General features: G+C 43.4%; 1 protein-coding gene across 1 annotated transcript; it reads right to left on the bottom strand.

The window, feature by feature from the left end:
* Positions 1-238: 238 nt before the first annotated feature.
* On the bottom strand, positions 239-748 carry LOC109787343 (uncharacterized). The gene has a single exon (XM_020345903.1). It carries the CDS (start codon positions 746-748, stop codon positions 239-241), a length of 510 nt encoding a protein of 169 aa, XP_020201492.1.
* Between the last annotated feature and the right edge of the window lie 15,452 nt (positions 749-16,200).

The raw sequence follows: 16,200 nt of genomic DNA, 5'->3' as shown, positions 1-16,200 counted from the left end.
TAAATCTGGAATAATCTTTTGGTAAAAATGGCTATCGCATTCTGTATCATAGCTAGCGAAACCGAAACAAAATAAACGTCTTAAGTATAATATCTCATGAACGTGGATCAAATTAGGCAAGAAAGCTAGAATAAAGGATGATTCAACTTGCAGGAAATTTGAACTTACGACTTACTAGCAGTATAATGAAGTTTACACACTATCAGCTAGATAAATAGAAGAGACATTTTAGGTTGATTCATTCTTCCTTCCGGACTTCTGTGAGAGCGTCCTTCATCTTGTTGTAGCTGTGGTGGATGATGGAACCAGCGTAGTTAGCCAAGCCATACTTTGGCTTAATCGTTACTGGATCAGGCACTCTCCACATATTCTGGATATCCACAAAGTTTTGTACCACCAGACCAACATGCTTGAGTTTTTTCTCGTCATTGTTGATGTCCACCCCAACAAAGGTGTACTCCTCGTCGAGCAGGAAGGCGGCAAGCAGCCTGCAGTGCTCATCAGCAACGCTTATGTGGTACACGAGGACGTAGATGCCAACGCATAACTGGACCACGGCCGCCATCTGTGTCGGACCACGAGGCCAGGTGTACTCCACATCCGGTGCAACTATCTTCTGGTCGTCGTTCCGCAGCCAGTATTTGAATCTGCCAATGCAGTACTCAACACAGCTAGCCTTGTTCGTGTACTTCACAGAAATTTCAGTATTTCCATCTGCCCTAGCAGCATAATCATCCTCGAACGCCATGCCGAAGGACTGTAATTGATGAAACCAGTATAAGACATGAAGCATGACAATAACATGATAACAATAAGCCGAGATGAATAGGACGGCAGATAGTATAGGAATTTTGGCACTATTGAAAGTTTATGTAAACAAGTGCATGAACAATTTAAACTAAACAAGTACTCCCTCTGTAAAGAAATCACTAAAGTAGTGAACCAAAAGTTGTTATATTTCCTTGCAGAGGGAGTATATGCGAATTAACAATCAAAATTTACGCTCTTGAAACATTTATCTAAACAACTGCATCAACAATCAAGAATAAACATGTATCTATGAATTGTTCATCGCCCATGCAGATGAAACTGTGTGTACAAACCAAAGAAGCAGGAGAAAAACAAGAAATTGACAAGACAATGGACTAGATGTTGCATGCAGATGAATCTGTGTGCAACATTCTCATAAGGCAACGGACTACATGTTGCAGGCAGATGAATCTGTGCGCACAAAATAAAGAAGCAGGAGAACAAGAAATTGACAAGAAGAAGGCCATCGTATGTGCTTCTACTGGAGAACTACTAACAAAATTGACAGGAAGAAGAACTCACCGTTCCAGAAGCCAGATTGTTGGGAGAGTGGGCGACGCAGAGGAAGAGGGAATCGAGAGGACGCATAGACAGAGGAACCGTTTTTGGAGAGTCGTGGCAGTGAGGACGAAGCGCCCTCGCGCATGCCCGTCCTAAATATTTGGGACGGGGCTCGTCCCGCCTGTTGGAGTCGTCGCTTCCTTTGTCATGTTCACACTTAAAATGGGCTCATCCCATAGGCCCGTATAAGAATGCACAAGAAGCCCAAACGCTTCACGGATGAGATTACTGATCTAAACTTGCTAAAAAATTCTCAAAATAAAAAACTAGCTAAAAAACATTACGTGATCTAAAACTACCTCTTCGTGATATCCTAAATTCCCAATATTTCCTTGTGGTGGGTTGTTAGAGAATCCCCTATAAATAAACATTACGGGATATAAAACTACCTCTTCGTGAGATCCCAAATTCCCAATATTTCGTTGTGATCGGTTGTTAGAGAATCCCCTATAAATACGAAGCTTTTCACGGCATAGATCGTATACTTCCACCCCACACCTAGCCTTCCATGACTACACCGAATTACCACCGCATGCCGCCCAAAGTAGCTCCCAGGTCGGTGACGTCGGAGAAGCCAGCGAAGCAAAAGATGAAAGCGAACGGCAATGGAGCCGGTCGCCATCGAGAGAATCCTCTGGTAACGATCGAGATCCTTGTATTCTGTATACTCCCTCCTTCCCAAGTCTGCATGCAATCCCATTATACCGAAGGGATATGGGTGTGTCTAGAAAGAAAAGAAAAAAGGACAAAAAGAGGCTTGCACGAATCTTAGCATAAAATCAATGACATAGGACTTAGATAAGCAATACTTAGAGCACATCTAGATGTTCTTTAGCAAAACTTAAGGGAGATCGTGCATGCCTTCAGTTTTTACTCGTGAATGCCTCTGTTTGTAATGAAACTTGCGCTAATTTTCATGCTGGAAAGTCCTACGTGCAACGATATGGGAAGGAAGGACTAGTAAATGGTGGAGCAAATCTGGAGGGCAACCTAGCACTGCTGCAAGTAATACAATCATTATTAACATAACATACATTTAATTTTATGGAAAATTTTCTAAGCTGTTTTTGTTGTAATGCAGATGTGGTACTACGAGAAGTGGAGGGTGCACCAATTGGACTATACCATCTCGTATGCATCAAGGTTAAGGACGCTGATCCAAAACTGCCACGAGACCACTTTGGCGGGCAGTCATGGAACAACAAAAGGAGACAACTACCTCAGACATGATCTGGTACCATCTAACAATGACATAAACACATTTATTTTTCTAATTATTATGCATGTTGATGTAATCATCTTTGTTGTCCAAGTTTTTCTACCTATGAACATGGCGAACACCCACTGGTTCCTTGTGGTTGTAAACCCCAGAAGGAGGGAGATTCAGATTCTTGATTCACTTTTCAGCTACGTAGTAAGCACACAAGTGGTTCACGTGGTGAGATTTTAAACGTCTTTCAATATAACACAGCATTTAGTATCATACCTAACCTTGAGCCGTGAGAAACTTCTCATACCATGGACTTTGGCAGATACGTGGGGTGGAAGCACATCTGAGAGCATCGCTGCGAATCAATGGACCACAAAACCATGCATGGCAAGACATTAACGTGACCCAATTGACAGTAAAACATGTTCCTGTGCCAAGACAAGATGACAAGTCAGTCAACAGTATTAGCTTCTAAATATGTTTTTCATTGTTAATACGTGAAATGGTGCTAACAGAATTAATTTTTGGAGTTCTTCTTGTGCACTCTACATGCTGAAGAACATCGAATTCTTTACGGGAGAAGATCTTACGCTGTGTTATGACCAAGTACGTAGAGTAACACCTAAAATTCTGTCAATTTTGTAAACATATGGAACGATACTAACATATCCTCCCATGCAGGCATACATTGAAAATTATAGAAGAGAGCTGCCTGTTGTCCTTCTTAATTCGCCCTACAACAAATTTAAGTCCATGAAAAGGCCAAAGAAGTACAATGCTAGCCTATCGGATGCAGCTGCGATTGAAGATCATGAAGATGCAAGCAGTTAGTCCAGCAGTGGTTGATTCTTAGATCTGGAGTGTACACTTGGTTATGAAGCGGTAGAGTATGGTGTGGTTTGGTTTTAGTCCCGAAGAAGGTTTCCTAGCCATGTTCATAGTCCAGTGCGGATTAATCAAGTTGTAATATTTCACAGTACTGGTTCCAAATACTATTCTTGAAATAAATTTGGTCTGCATGGGAGACGCTGAAACATATATTTGCTTTTTATAACCAGAACTTTTGAAGCTTATGAAGCTTAACTGAATTCTTAAATTTATATTTAAGTGTCGTCGGAGTCTGGAGAAGATTTAGAACAATTACATTGCTAGTTAGAAGTTTCAGAATTTTTGTAACATCGCTAGTTAGAAGTTTCAGAATTCTTTTAACATCGCTAGTTAGAAGTTTCAGAAAAATTTCAGCGAGTGCTGAAATATTTTGGCGTCGCTAGTTAGAAGTTTCAGGATTTTTTTAACATCGCTAGTTGGATGTTTCAGAAAAATTTCAGTGAGTGCTGAAATATTTTGCCCGAAATTGATTGAGGCTGAAATATTTTTGCTGAAAGGCAAATATTGCAGTGAGTGCTGAAATGAATGAAGTTCAGTTATTTTATCGAAATCTCACCAAAGTGAAAACCATGGTGTCGTGCCATCTTGAGCAGCAGCAGACATGATTCAGTATTATTAACAAAATTTGGTCTCACATATACGAGGAAAAAAGGTATGAGCATAAGCATCCAAGATCGGATGGGCAATAAAATAGCTTCACAAGAGAGTAAAATACTTCACGTGTGAAGACTCAATCTTAGTTGACTTTAGAACCAGTTTTCATCCTAAAAGAGGTCCAGTGAACTACTTATAAGCAATAATAAAAGCGGTCCTGTTCTTTTGGCTGATTTTCAAAGAAACAGGAACGATATCTTTTTGATGATCGTGATTCTCAGGAGACCAACGTGTTGTTACGCAACTTACCTTGGTTTTTTTTAAACCATAACTTACCTTTGCTAAACTCTCCATGCCCCCCCCTAATATTCAACCAGGTGGGTCCCCTCCCTTGATTTCCTCCAACCAAAGAAATCTATACGTAGATATATGCCCGGGTTATTACGATCCCTATAAATAGGGATCCTTTGAAACCTCGTAGATCATAGTTCGTCCTTCTGCGCCGCCCAAACCAGCAAGACAGAAGGACGGAGCAACCCAGGAATCCAGCAAGACCGAACGACGGAGCCAAACATGAATCCTCTAGTAACTCCCCACGATCTCAGCCGCTGCTATTTTTCGTGCCACGATCTTCCTCCCATGATCTCTTGCTGCAACCCCACTCGTTGTTTGCATATTCATGTAACTCAGCGCGTTTTTAAACAAATTAAGTTGGGGGCGTTAGGGGAGGGCGCTAGGATTTGTTTCCTACCAGATTGGCAGTTCATTGATTAATTTCAGGCTAAATCTTAGCGTCTGGTCTTGTCGATGCCAATTAGTGCAGCGGGCGCTTGCCTTCTTTTTTTCCTTCCGCACGAGTTATGGAAGGCATCGATGGCCCATGTTTTAATTCCATACTACTGACCATCATTAGCGCCTAGAGTTGAGGAGACCACGGTTGGATAGTTTTTTATTTTCCAATCTTTATTTTATTTCAGATAAGTGCCTTGCAATGGAGATTACCTTAGATGACCGTTCAAACGTAACCAAGCTGAATCACATGATAGTATTTGCACATACATGGAACTCAGCATGCTTGTACCTCATGCAGTAGCGTAGAGCACAATTTTTATGTTGGTATATATAAGTTGTATTAGTCTGTATGAGTGTTTAAATTGTATACCATGCTGAATCTAATCACACTTGCACATCCATTGAACCCAGGATGCTTCGTTGCCGCCATATGAGGACTTCATAAACGGATTAAACATGCAGCAAAGGATGTACATCCTGTTGATAGGACTGGGTGGACTTCTCAAGACACCTAGCATCAAAATTAGACGTGTACTCTACCTGGCCATCGCTAATTCATATGATGCAGAGCAGGATGCCTTTATCATCAATGGGAGACCATGTAGGATCACACTAGAAGATGTAGCGCATATAACAGGCATGCCCTGCCATGGGAAAAGCACGTCCCTTCAAATCTTGATGATAATATGGAGTTGTGGAAGAAACTGAAAGACCGTAATGACACCAAAATAACTTTCAAAGGATTGCTAGCCAAGATGAAAGTCGGCAGCACACCAAATTTTGTCAGGCCATTTGTCTTGTACACCATCGGCAAATATGTATGCCGAATAAAAGAGGAGTATGTGAATAACAAATATATTGGGATTGTTAGAAACGTTGAGACGATAAAGGGCACAAATCTTGGACAGCTAACGCTTGACTATCTTATGGATAGCGTGAAGAATTTTGTAAATGGTGAGGCAATTCTGGAGGGGAATCTACCACTGTTGCAGGTAATTCGTAGTAGTACAATTATCAGTTACCTAACATACATTACATAATGCACGGGAATGTTTGTAAACTGCTTTTGTTGTCATGCAGACATGGTACTACGAGAAGTTCAGAGTGCACCTATTGGACTCTAGCATCTTGTATGAATCAAGGTTAAGGCCGCTGATCCAAAACTGGAGCGAGGAGAAGACAAAAAAGGTTGACAATATAATCCAGAATAATTATCTGGGAGTTGGAGAGGTAAAATGTCAGCACATTGCCTGGATTATGTAACATATATATTTTCTAAATCATACTAACGACACTAAACTGAAGTATGTTGAGGACCTGATGAGGCCTTTCGTTCCAGCACGAGATGGTACGCTGGCCAAACCGAAGACTGGCGCTCAGGTAAATGAGTTACATCAGGCACAAATATATATTCTAACATTCCAACTAGTATGAAGTTATATGATTCTAACTGTTTCAAAGTCTCATATTAAGGTACTCGTCGGACGTGTATTGACTGATTTGCAAGAAGTTGCCTCCCTCGTGCGGGAGTCCGGTACAGAACAAAACCATAGGATGTGCACCCTTGAAAAGAAAATGGATGAGTGCCTTAGGCGTACCCATACAAATGGCAAGCTCACGAAGGACCTCATCAAAGAATTGAAGGTAAGCCTAGAATTATGAGATTAGTAGATATAATTGGAAATTTACGTGTACAAGTTTTTTTCTAATTTAGTTTACTATCAAAACACCCCAGACTAACATGTATTTTTTAAAGAAAAAACACGATGGAATATTTCTAGGAGTGGAGGACATATATCTATCTGACCTCGGGGCACCTTCACACCCAATGGAGGCCTCTGTTGAGAATGTTGAGCAGGCTTCTGACCAGGGGAAACAAAAGGATGTCACGGAGGTCGCTGCTAAGCACGATTGTAAGCAGGGAATAAAACATGATGACATGGAGCCCCCCATGAAGAACCTTGATGAAGACTTTGACATACGCATGTTAACTTAATTATGAAACAATCATTGTCGTTTCAGAAATAACATTTGATCTTCCACATACAGGATGAAGCATTCGAAAGAGCTGCTGCAAAAATCAAACAGGGTCTCAGTGGTATTCATAAGCTTTTGAAAGAGGTGGATGATATCCAGGGAGCTCCTAGTTTTGATAAGCAAATGCATTCCAAAGCCACCACAAGCCTTGAAGATTTCCATGTGATGCACATTTTACCTATAATTGAGCAAGTATCTGCTAAAGGCTAACACGCGGTTTATTTCGTCGGACAGAATCCGTTCAACTGACGGAGTAAGCAGCACACTGTGAAGGCTACGGGATTGCGAGATCCTGAAGAGCCCCGTGCCTTCACAGATGATGACAGCCATGATGTATCCTTTCAAAAGCAGCAACAAGTAAGTGTTGTTGAATCGACGCCACCAAATCATGGGGGCGAAAATAAAAGGGTGGTATTGCAATTATTTAAGAATGACGAGTATGCTTCATACGACACTGAGAAGAAAAAAAAGGAAAAACAAGACTCCATCAGAGTATACAAATGATTCCGAGGACATGAACAGTAAAAAGAGGAAAATCAGCTCTAGCAACTTGAAAAAGAGGTCAGAAGTTCCTGAAACCTAGAGGGACCAGCTAGACGTGGTTCGATAGGATTTCGTGGCGTCACTGATCAACGCTACAAATCGTGAAAAACAAATGGTCTTAGTTGATGACATTGTCGTGCTATGAAAGCATTTGCAATGCCTCACCCATAAAGATGAATATGAAGATGGCGTATGGTTGGGTGACGAAGTAAGATAGTATTTCACAAATTAGTTTATTTCATTTTTGTACAATACAATTAACTTGATTGTTGTTGTAGGTGGTTGATGGTGCGATCCAGCTCATGCATCATGATCAACCAATTGACACAAGGGACGGCCAATTGGTTTACATTGAGAGGGTGGCCGGCGTCGCTAAGCTCGAAAGAGATGGTAGGATAGAGGAGTGCTACGATTACGCTTTGGCAGGCATTCCTGGAACAACACAAGGCACCACCTACCTGAAACATGATATGGTATTTTAAGCTGACGTAGAACAGATTTTTTATTACTATGCACGTTGATCTAATTATCTGTGCACTCCAGGTTTTCCTACCTATGAATAGTTTAAACACCCACTGGTTCGTTGTGCTCGTAAACCCAAGAAGGAAGGAGATTCAGGTTCTTGATTCACTTTTCCACTGTATGATGCCCAGAGAAGTAAATAACGTGGTGAGAATTTCAACATATTTAATTATAAGAAAGGATTTAACATCGTATGTAAGTATTATTCGTAGGCAACTTCTCATCCCATTGGGCTTGCAGGTACGTGGAATGGAAGTACATCTGAGAGCAGCGATGCGAGTCAATGGGATTGAAAGCAATGCATGGGAAGACATTAACGTGACGCAACGGCCAGTACGGAATATTAATGTGCCAAAATCCGATGAGACGTCAGTCAAAAATATTAGCTTTTGTTTTTGTTTTAGATTGTTAATATCTGAAATGCTAATCTAACAACATAAAATGTTGCAGTTCTTGTTGTGCACTGTACATGCTGAAGAACATCGAATTATTTACGGGAGTAAAACTGAGGTTGCAATATGACGAAGTACGTAGAGTAACACCTAAAATTCTGTCATTTTCTGAAACATATGGAACGATACTAACATATCCTCGCATGCAGGCCTACATCGACAAATTCAGAAGAGAGCTACCTGTTGTGCTTTTCGATTCACCCTACAACAAAATGAAATACATGACTAGGTTCAAGCAGTACCATGCTAGGTTCTCGGATGCAGCTGCGGTTGAAGACGACGAGGATGCAAGCAGTTAGTCCAGCATTGTGGTTCATTCTTACATGTGGACTGTACACTTGGCCATAAAGCGATAGAGTAGGGTGTGGTTGGATTTTAGTCCATTGCACATGAGTCAAGTGATAAAACTTCAATAATATTGGTTACTATATGTTGCTTCAAATAAATTTGGTGTCTACGGGATCTCGTAGAAATCTATATTTGCTTTTTACTACCATGTGACAGTAATGGTGCCTGGGGCAACCCTAGAAGAATAATGGATTATGATATGTCTATTTTCATACGAGAGAAAAATTTATTAAAGCATGAGCATAGCCTCACAACAGAAGTCAAAAATACTGCCTGATTCACCACGCAATCCCAGCTATGTCTCGTAGGCAGGCCGCAAAGCCAAAAAAATAGAGCATAGGATAACAAGAGTAAAAGCACGTACCATAGGGGGCCTCTGCAGGTGCTGCAACGCTGAATTGAAGCGATCACCTTCAGGAGCACAGTGGTGTGGCCATGGTACATCCATCCAGCCTCAGGGAATCACATAGCATGTTCTGTCATAGCCCTGCAAAACAGAGGAAAAATTACCACTTGTACTAACCTTGTCAAGTGTGTGCATGTAACAAATGTTGGACATAACTAAACACGGAAGAATGAAATGCAACATATGGAAGAATCGAATGCTCATTCCTTTCTCTCTGCTTTTTTGCGAGGACCATTGCTCTCCCTTTAACAAGGCTAAAACATCATAATAAGAATTAATAGCAATCTTGATAAGGTGGATATATCATGTGAATCTAATTTTTCATATAAAGCACATGCCAAGTCTGTTGATCCCAGTCCAGCAATTGCACAAGAAAAAGTGAGCATCATAAATAATGAGCAACATAAGCTATGAATTGTTTATAGTACATTCCAAAATTAATAGCTTATCATCTCTATTGATCTCCAAATCTCACCTATCAGCCAAATTGAAAGAATACATGTTGAATGCAATGATTGAACGTTTCGTAGATCAAGCAGTCGGGGCTGGACGAATGGGGCTGGCCGTCGAGGCCGGCGGCCGGCTTCATCTAGTCCCGCAGAACATGATCCATACCCAACCACCTTGCCATCGGACGAGATGCATGGCCAGATCAAAGCTGCAGCCATGGCTGAGAAATGATATGTAGAGGACGCAAACAACCAATTGGGGTGTGGGAAAGAGGTTTCCTATAACCTTGTGGCTATAGGCACCCGCATGGAGGACTGGGCGGTGGGATGGCGCCGACTCTTCGCCGGCGGCCGCCGCGGGGAGGGCAGTGGGCCTCCTCTCGTGTTCGTTGAAAAGGTGGTGCGAGATCGCGAGAGAATTGGGGTGGGCGAAGGGAGGGGCCACGACGTGCGGCTAGATCCTGCCGGCGACAAGGGAGGGAGGGGCCGCGACGAGCTGCTAGATCCTGCCGGCGAGGATTAAAACCGTAGCGGCGGCGAGGAATAAACCCTAGCGAACGGGATAAATATCGAACCGAAAGTAGCCCTGAAATTCGTACCGAGAATACCCTCGAAATATTTGGGAGGGAAAATCAGATCAGTTCGAAATATTTTTTTCTCGCGAAAATGCCCCTCGAGGTCTGATATAATACACGTGACATCAGTGTATTGCATCGGATATGGACCGTCGAATTCGCTCCGGCGGACGGTCCATATCGTCCGGATGCACCGTAAAATGACTCTAGTGTTATATACATGAATTACACCTGATTATACTAGCATTTTGCTAAAATAGTGGGTATACATTTGTACACCCACGTCCTCAACTAGCTCCGCCCATGTCAACCGGTCCATCTAGGGGTGGGCATAAAATCCGATGAACCGAAGACCGAACCGACGCCGAAACTGAATTAACCGAATTTTCAGTTTTTTCTTCTGTCACAAAAAAAAAAACGGTTTTCAGGTCCACTAACCGAATATAATTCGGAATGTTCGGTTTTCATCTCGGTTAACCGAACAACACGAGCTGGCGTAAAGGGGTAGAGAACCAACGCAAAAACAGGCACAGCGAACGCTCCCGACAGTATCGCTCACGACCCCTTTTTTCGAGAGCTCGCCCATGATCGCCACCAACGCACCGCGCGCATCTCGCATAGTATGGGCCTGCCTGACGGAACTGCATGCAAGCATGCATGCACTCTTTGGTTTAGAAGTCTTCGGAGACTCCTCCAAGGATGGACGAGGAGCACCGTTGCAATGTCGAGCACAAGGGTGACGCTGCCCCACCCTCCAAGCATTAGAAGATCGACACTAAGAAGTGCAATGCCAACGACGATGTTGCCAGGGCCTTGGGCTCCAGCCAGCCATGCATTGACGACACACAGAGCGACGTCGAAGGCAACTCCGCTCACAAGCGGTCGAATTAGTTAATTATTAGTCCCTCCGTTCCAAATTATATGTCGATGTTTTGAGCACCTTGTATATCTTTGTAAGGGCTGAAATGTTCTGAATGGAGCCCTCCAAATACTAAGTAATTTTTATGTTAATTTAGTCTGTAATGCAATATTTGATATATTTGAATGTTTTTCTTAGTACATTTCCGAAAAATTATCCGCATTCACCACCGGCCCTAGCCCCATACACCATTTATTCAAGATGAAAACGAGGCACACGGTTTCTCTAGAAAATATACTTGCGATATGGTTCATTCAAGGCAAGCATGGAGCATCGCACACAGTTTTAGAAAGCAATTGGTAGGCGAAATGGAAGCATCGCATAAGGTTACTGCTTACAAATCATGGTTGCAACCTTACTTTGTCTCTTGTATATATTTGGACCAGCAGCTGTGCCAGCATGTCGAGAAGAAACGGCATGTGAACCCGTCCGGCCCTGGGACCTTATCCAGAGGCATGGCCTTGACCACCTTCTCCACCTCCTTTTCGACGAATTCTACCTCCAAATGCGATAGATCCCTACATGGGATGCCAAGTAGCCCCAAGTCCAAGGTGTATTCCCGTTCTAGTGCCTGGCCAAAGAGGTTGTTATAGAATCGTCTATCGCCGTGGTAATTTGCTCCTGACCAGTCAAGATAATGTCCTCCTGTCGCAAGGTTGTAATGGCATTCTTCCTTAGTCGGTGTCGGGCATGCTGATGAAGAAACTAGTATTGGCATCTCCCTCCCTCAGATACAGCATCCTCGAGTGCTGCCTCGCAATTGTTCTCTGAAGAGAACACAATCCTAGCAGTTCTCGTTTCAAGAGCTTTCTCAGACTAAATTCCTCGTCGACAATTCTCTGCTGTCCATCGCCTTGTCCAGCTTGGAGATGACCTCCACTGGTCGCTCCAGCTCTGCAATCCTTTTGCCGTCGCCCTAAGCTTTATATCAAGTACGTACCATGAAAGGTTTCCCATTCGCCGGGATAGAGTTCCACGCATTCTCCACGATCTCAAAGAAACCCTACGCACGTGGCCAAAAGGCCTCAAATCTGAAGCGTCTACCCATGCTATGTCCGCGTTTAGACCACCAGAATTGGGCAGTGGTCCGATATTGCCATACCCAGAGCCGTCAAGAAACTAGAGGGGTGTGCCTCCTCCCACGAGTTCGTGCAGAACACATGATCAATCTTCTCTACGGTTGGTTTATCCCTCTCATTGGACCATGTGAATCTCCTCCCATTCAGATGCATTTCCTTGAGCTCCAAAGTGTTTAACTTGGACCAGAACTTGGCCATCTTGCGCCTATTAACAGCAAAGTTGCTCTTGTTGGTAGGGTTAACTAGCAAGTTGAAATCCCCAAAAAGCCAAGGCCTTGCAAGCAGCTTTCTAACATCCACCAACTCATGCATGAACTCTATTTTCACCGCATGCACCTGCTCACTTGGTTTAGATCCATTTGTACACCCACGTCCTAAACTAGCTCCGCCCATGTCAACCGGTCCATCTAGGGGTGGGCATAAAAACCGATGAACCGAAGACCGAACCGCCGCCGAAACTGAATTAACTGAATTTTTGGTATTTTCTTCTGTCACAAAAAAAATCGGTTTTCAGGTCCACTAACCGAATATAATTCGGTATGTTCGGTTTTCATCCCGGTTAACCGAACAACACGAGCTGGTGTAAAGGGGTAGAGAACCAACGCAAAAACAGGCACAGCGAACGCTCCCGAGAGTAGCGCCCACGACCCCTTTTTTTCGAGAGCTCGCCCACGATCGCCACCAACGCACCATGCGCGTCTCGCATAGTATGGGCCTACCTGATGGAACTGCATGCAAGCATGCATGCACTCTTTGGTTCAGAAGTCTTCGGAGACTCCTCCAAGTATGGACGAGGAGCGCCGTTGCAATGTGGAGCACAAGGGTGACGCTGCCCCACCCTCCAAGCATTAGAAGATCGACACTAAGAAGTGCAATGCCAACGACGATGTTGCCAGGGCCTTGGGCTCCAGCGAGCCATTGATTGACGACACCCAGTGCGACGTCGACGTCAACTCCGCTCACAAGTGGTCGAATTAGTTAATTATTAGTCCCTCCGTTCCAAATTATATGTTGATGTTTTGAATACCTTGTATATATTTGTAAGGCTGAAATGTTCGAATGAAGCCGTCTAAATACTAAGTAACATTTTACATTAATTTCGTCTGTAATGCAATATTTGATATATATCCATGTTTTTCTAGTACATTTTCGAAAAAATTAACCGCACACAGTTTTAGAAAACAATTGGTAGCCGAAATGAAAGCATCGCACAAGGTTACTGCTTACAAATCATGTGTGGATATACGGACCAATAGGGCCCATTGTGTCGCAACCCTACTTTGTCTCCTGTATATATTTGGAACAGCAGTTGTGCCAGCATGTCGAGAAGAAACGGCCCGTGAACCTGTCCGGCCCTGGGGCCTTATCCATGAAAGAATTAGAGGCGTGGAAGCATATGCATTTTCTGCAGGGACGCATGCGTGTTTATATAGCACAACAGGATACATCATCGGCAGGTTGTCGTAGTCTTGACCCATCCTCCAAGCTATATACAAGAGATAAGATCAAATCTACCTAACAACCTGCCTAGTTTACATAATACACACGCATACACTATCGTGACACATATGTCACGTTTACACAAATACAAGCCTATCATTTAACATCATCCCTCAATCTCAACAAATCAAGGTTTAGATTGTCTCTGAAAGCTCGACGTTGTCGAACTTGTAGTGGCTTAGTAAAACCATCCGCCACTTGATCTCCAGTTGGAATGAACTTTATCTCTAACCTTTTTTGTGCAACTCTTGCTCGGACAAAATGAAAATCAATCTCTATGTGTTTTGTTCTTGCATGAAACACAGGATTCGCAGAAAGATATGTTGCTCCAAGATTATCACACCATAAGCATGACACATGTGGCATATAAATGCCCAACTCATCAAGAAGTGTTTCCACCCACATTGCCTCTGCAGTAGCATTTGCTAGTGACTTATATTTTGCCTCAGTGCTGGATCTTGAGAGAGTTGCTTGTTTCTTTGCTTGCCATGACACAAGGTTGGAGCCAAGAAACACTACAAAGCCCCCTGTAGACTTTCTATCATCTGGGCAACCTGCCCAATCTGCATCAGAGAAAGCACTTATTGTAGTTGATGGGGACTTGCATATGCTTAGCCCAACTCCAGTACTTCCTCGAATGTATCTCAATATTCTTTTCACAACTGTCCAATGTAAAGAGGTTGGTGCATGCAAGAACTGACAACCTTATTAACTGAAAAGGATATACCAGGTCTTGTCAGTGTAAGATATTGAAGTGCCCCAACTATACTTCGATACTTTCTTCCCTCTTCTTGACTTAGCAGTTTGCCCTCATTCAATGACAACTTTTCTGTGGTTGACATAGGTGTACTACAAGGTTTACAATCCTTCATCCCTACACGACTTAAGATATCAGAGGCATATTTCTCTTGAGTGAGCAGAATGCCATCTTGCACCTTCTTTACTTCAATGCCTAAAAAGTAGTGTAGATCTAAATCTTTTAATGAAAATTCACTTCTTAAGTTTCTTAACAAGGCTAACGTGGCATCTTGTGAGGAGCTTGCTACAATTATATCATCAACATAAATCGGCATATATATGGTCACCTTTCCCTTTTTGAAGAAGTATAGTCTCCTTTTGATGGACAGGACCCAAGCTGCTGCAACTTAAGGCTTAGTCTTGGATACCATGCCCTTGGTGCTTGTTTCAAACCATACAAGGCTTTATCCAACCGGCACAAATAGTTAGGTTTGGAGCTATCTTCAAAGCCTAGTGGTTGCCGCATGTAAACCTCTTCCTCGAGAACGCCATGTAGAAACACATTTTGAACATCCAATTGGCGAAGATTCCATCCCCGAAACAGCAACAGACAGAACAAGTCTGATAGTAGCAGCCTTCACTACAGGACTGAAGGTTTCCTCATAATCAATACCATAACGCTGTTTGAAACCCTTAGCTACTAACCTAGCTTTATATCTATCTATTGTTCCATCAACCTTCTTTTTAATTTTGTATACCCACTTACAATCTATAATATTCCTCCCTGGCTTTGGTGGAACTAAATGACAAGTTTGGTTTTTCATTAAAGCATCATACTCTGTACTCATAGCATTCTTCCAATTTTTATCATGCAATGCTTCTAGCACATTATGTGGCTCACCAGAGGATGCAAAGTTTGCAAACCTAAAGTTTTTGTCATATCTGACCATGCCATCTTTGGGCACTAAAGGTTTGGTAATACCTCGCTGTGAACGAGTGACCCGCGTGGATATGGTTGATGTAGCCACAGTAGATCCAGTAGCAGCCGCGGAGGATCCCATTCCTCGTACTAGCGATGGTGAATCAGCCTCGGTCGCCATGCACGTTCCTCGTACTGGCGTAGGTGAGTCAGCCTCGGGATCCACGATCTCCCTGGGGCTGTCGGTTGGTGATGGCAACCCGTGATCACGGGCCAGCGGCGGGCTGTCGGGGCCATCATTGCATTGTGGGCCAGACACCCCAACCCCACCTGGCTCTCAACACCTCGCGCGTGTCGACAAGGGCGAGTCGCCCCCACCCGACCTCACTGATGCACCTCATTGCATGGCGCGTGCTGATGGGCTGGATCCCCATGCGTGGCTGGCGGCGTTAGAGGATCGCTCCCGGGATCCACGTCGGGCCCGCCCGCGCCATCTGCACCTGATCTCTCGGGATCGGTGCTGCCAACCGCATCCTCCTCGTGTCTGGCACCTATGCAGCCCTGATTCTGCATAAAATCATGGCTCGGAACAGCAAATTTTTCACTGTTTTCATTAGCAGCATCAGAATGGCTATTAAGAAAGTGATCATCAGCATATGTTTCACCACCATGATCAGTAGGATTTAGCAGTTCCGCAGATAGTAGGAGAATTTCTGCTCGAAGACGAGCCCCTGCATTCGGATGTAAAGCAGCGAAGGGAAAACGGTCTCATCAAAAACCACATCCCTGGAAATATAGACTCGCCCGGTGGAATTATCTAGACACTTAAAGCCTTTATGAAGATTACTGTACCCCAAG

Source organism: Aegilops tauschii, chromosome 1, assembly GCF_002575655.3.
Source record: "Aegilops tauschii subsp. strangulata cultivar AL8/78 chromosome 1, Aet v6.0, whole genome shotgun sequence".
Taxonomy (NCBI): Eukaryota; Viridiplantae; Streptophyta; class Magnoliopsida; order Poales; family Poaceae; genus Aegilops; species Aegilops tauschii.
Note: the sequence above shows the minus strand (reverse complement) of the source record. Positions and strands in the feature narration are given on the sequence as shown.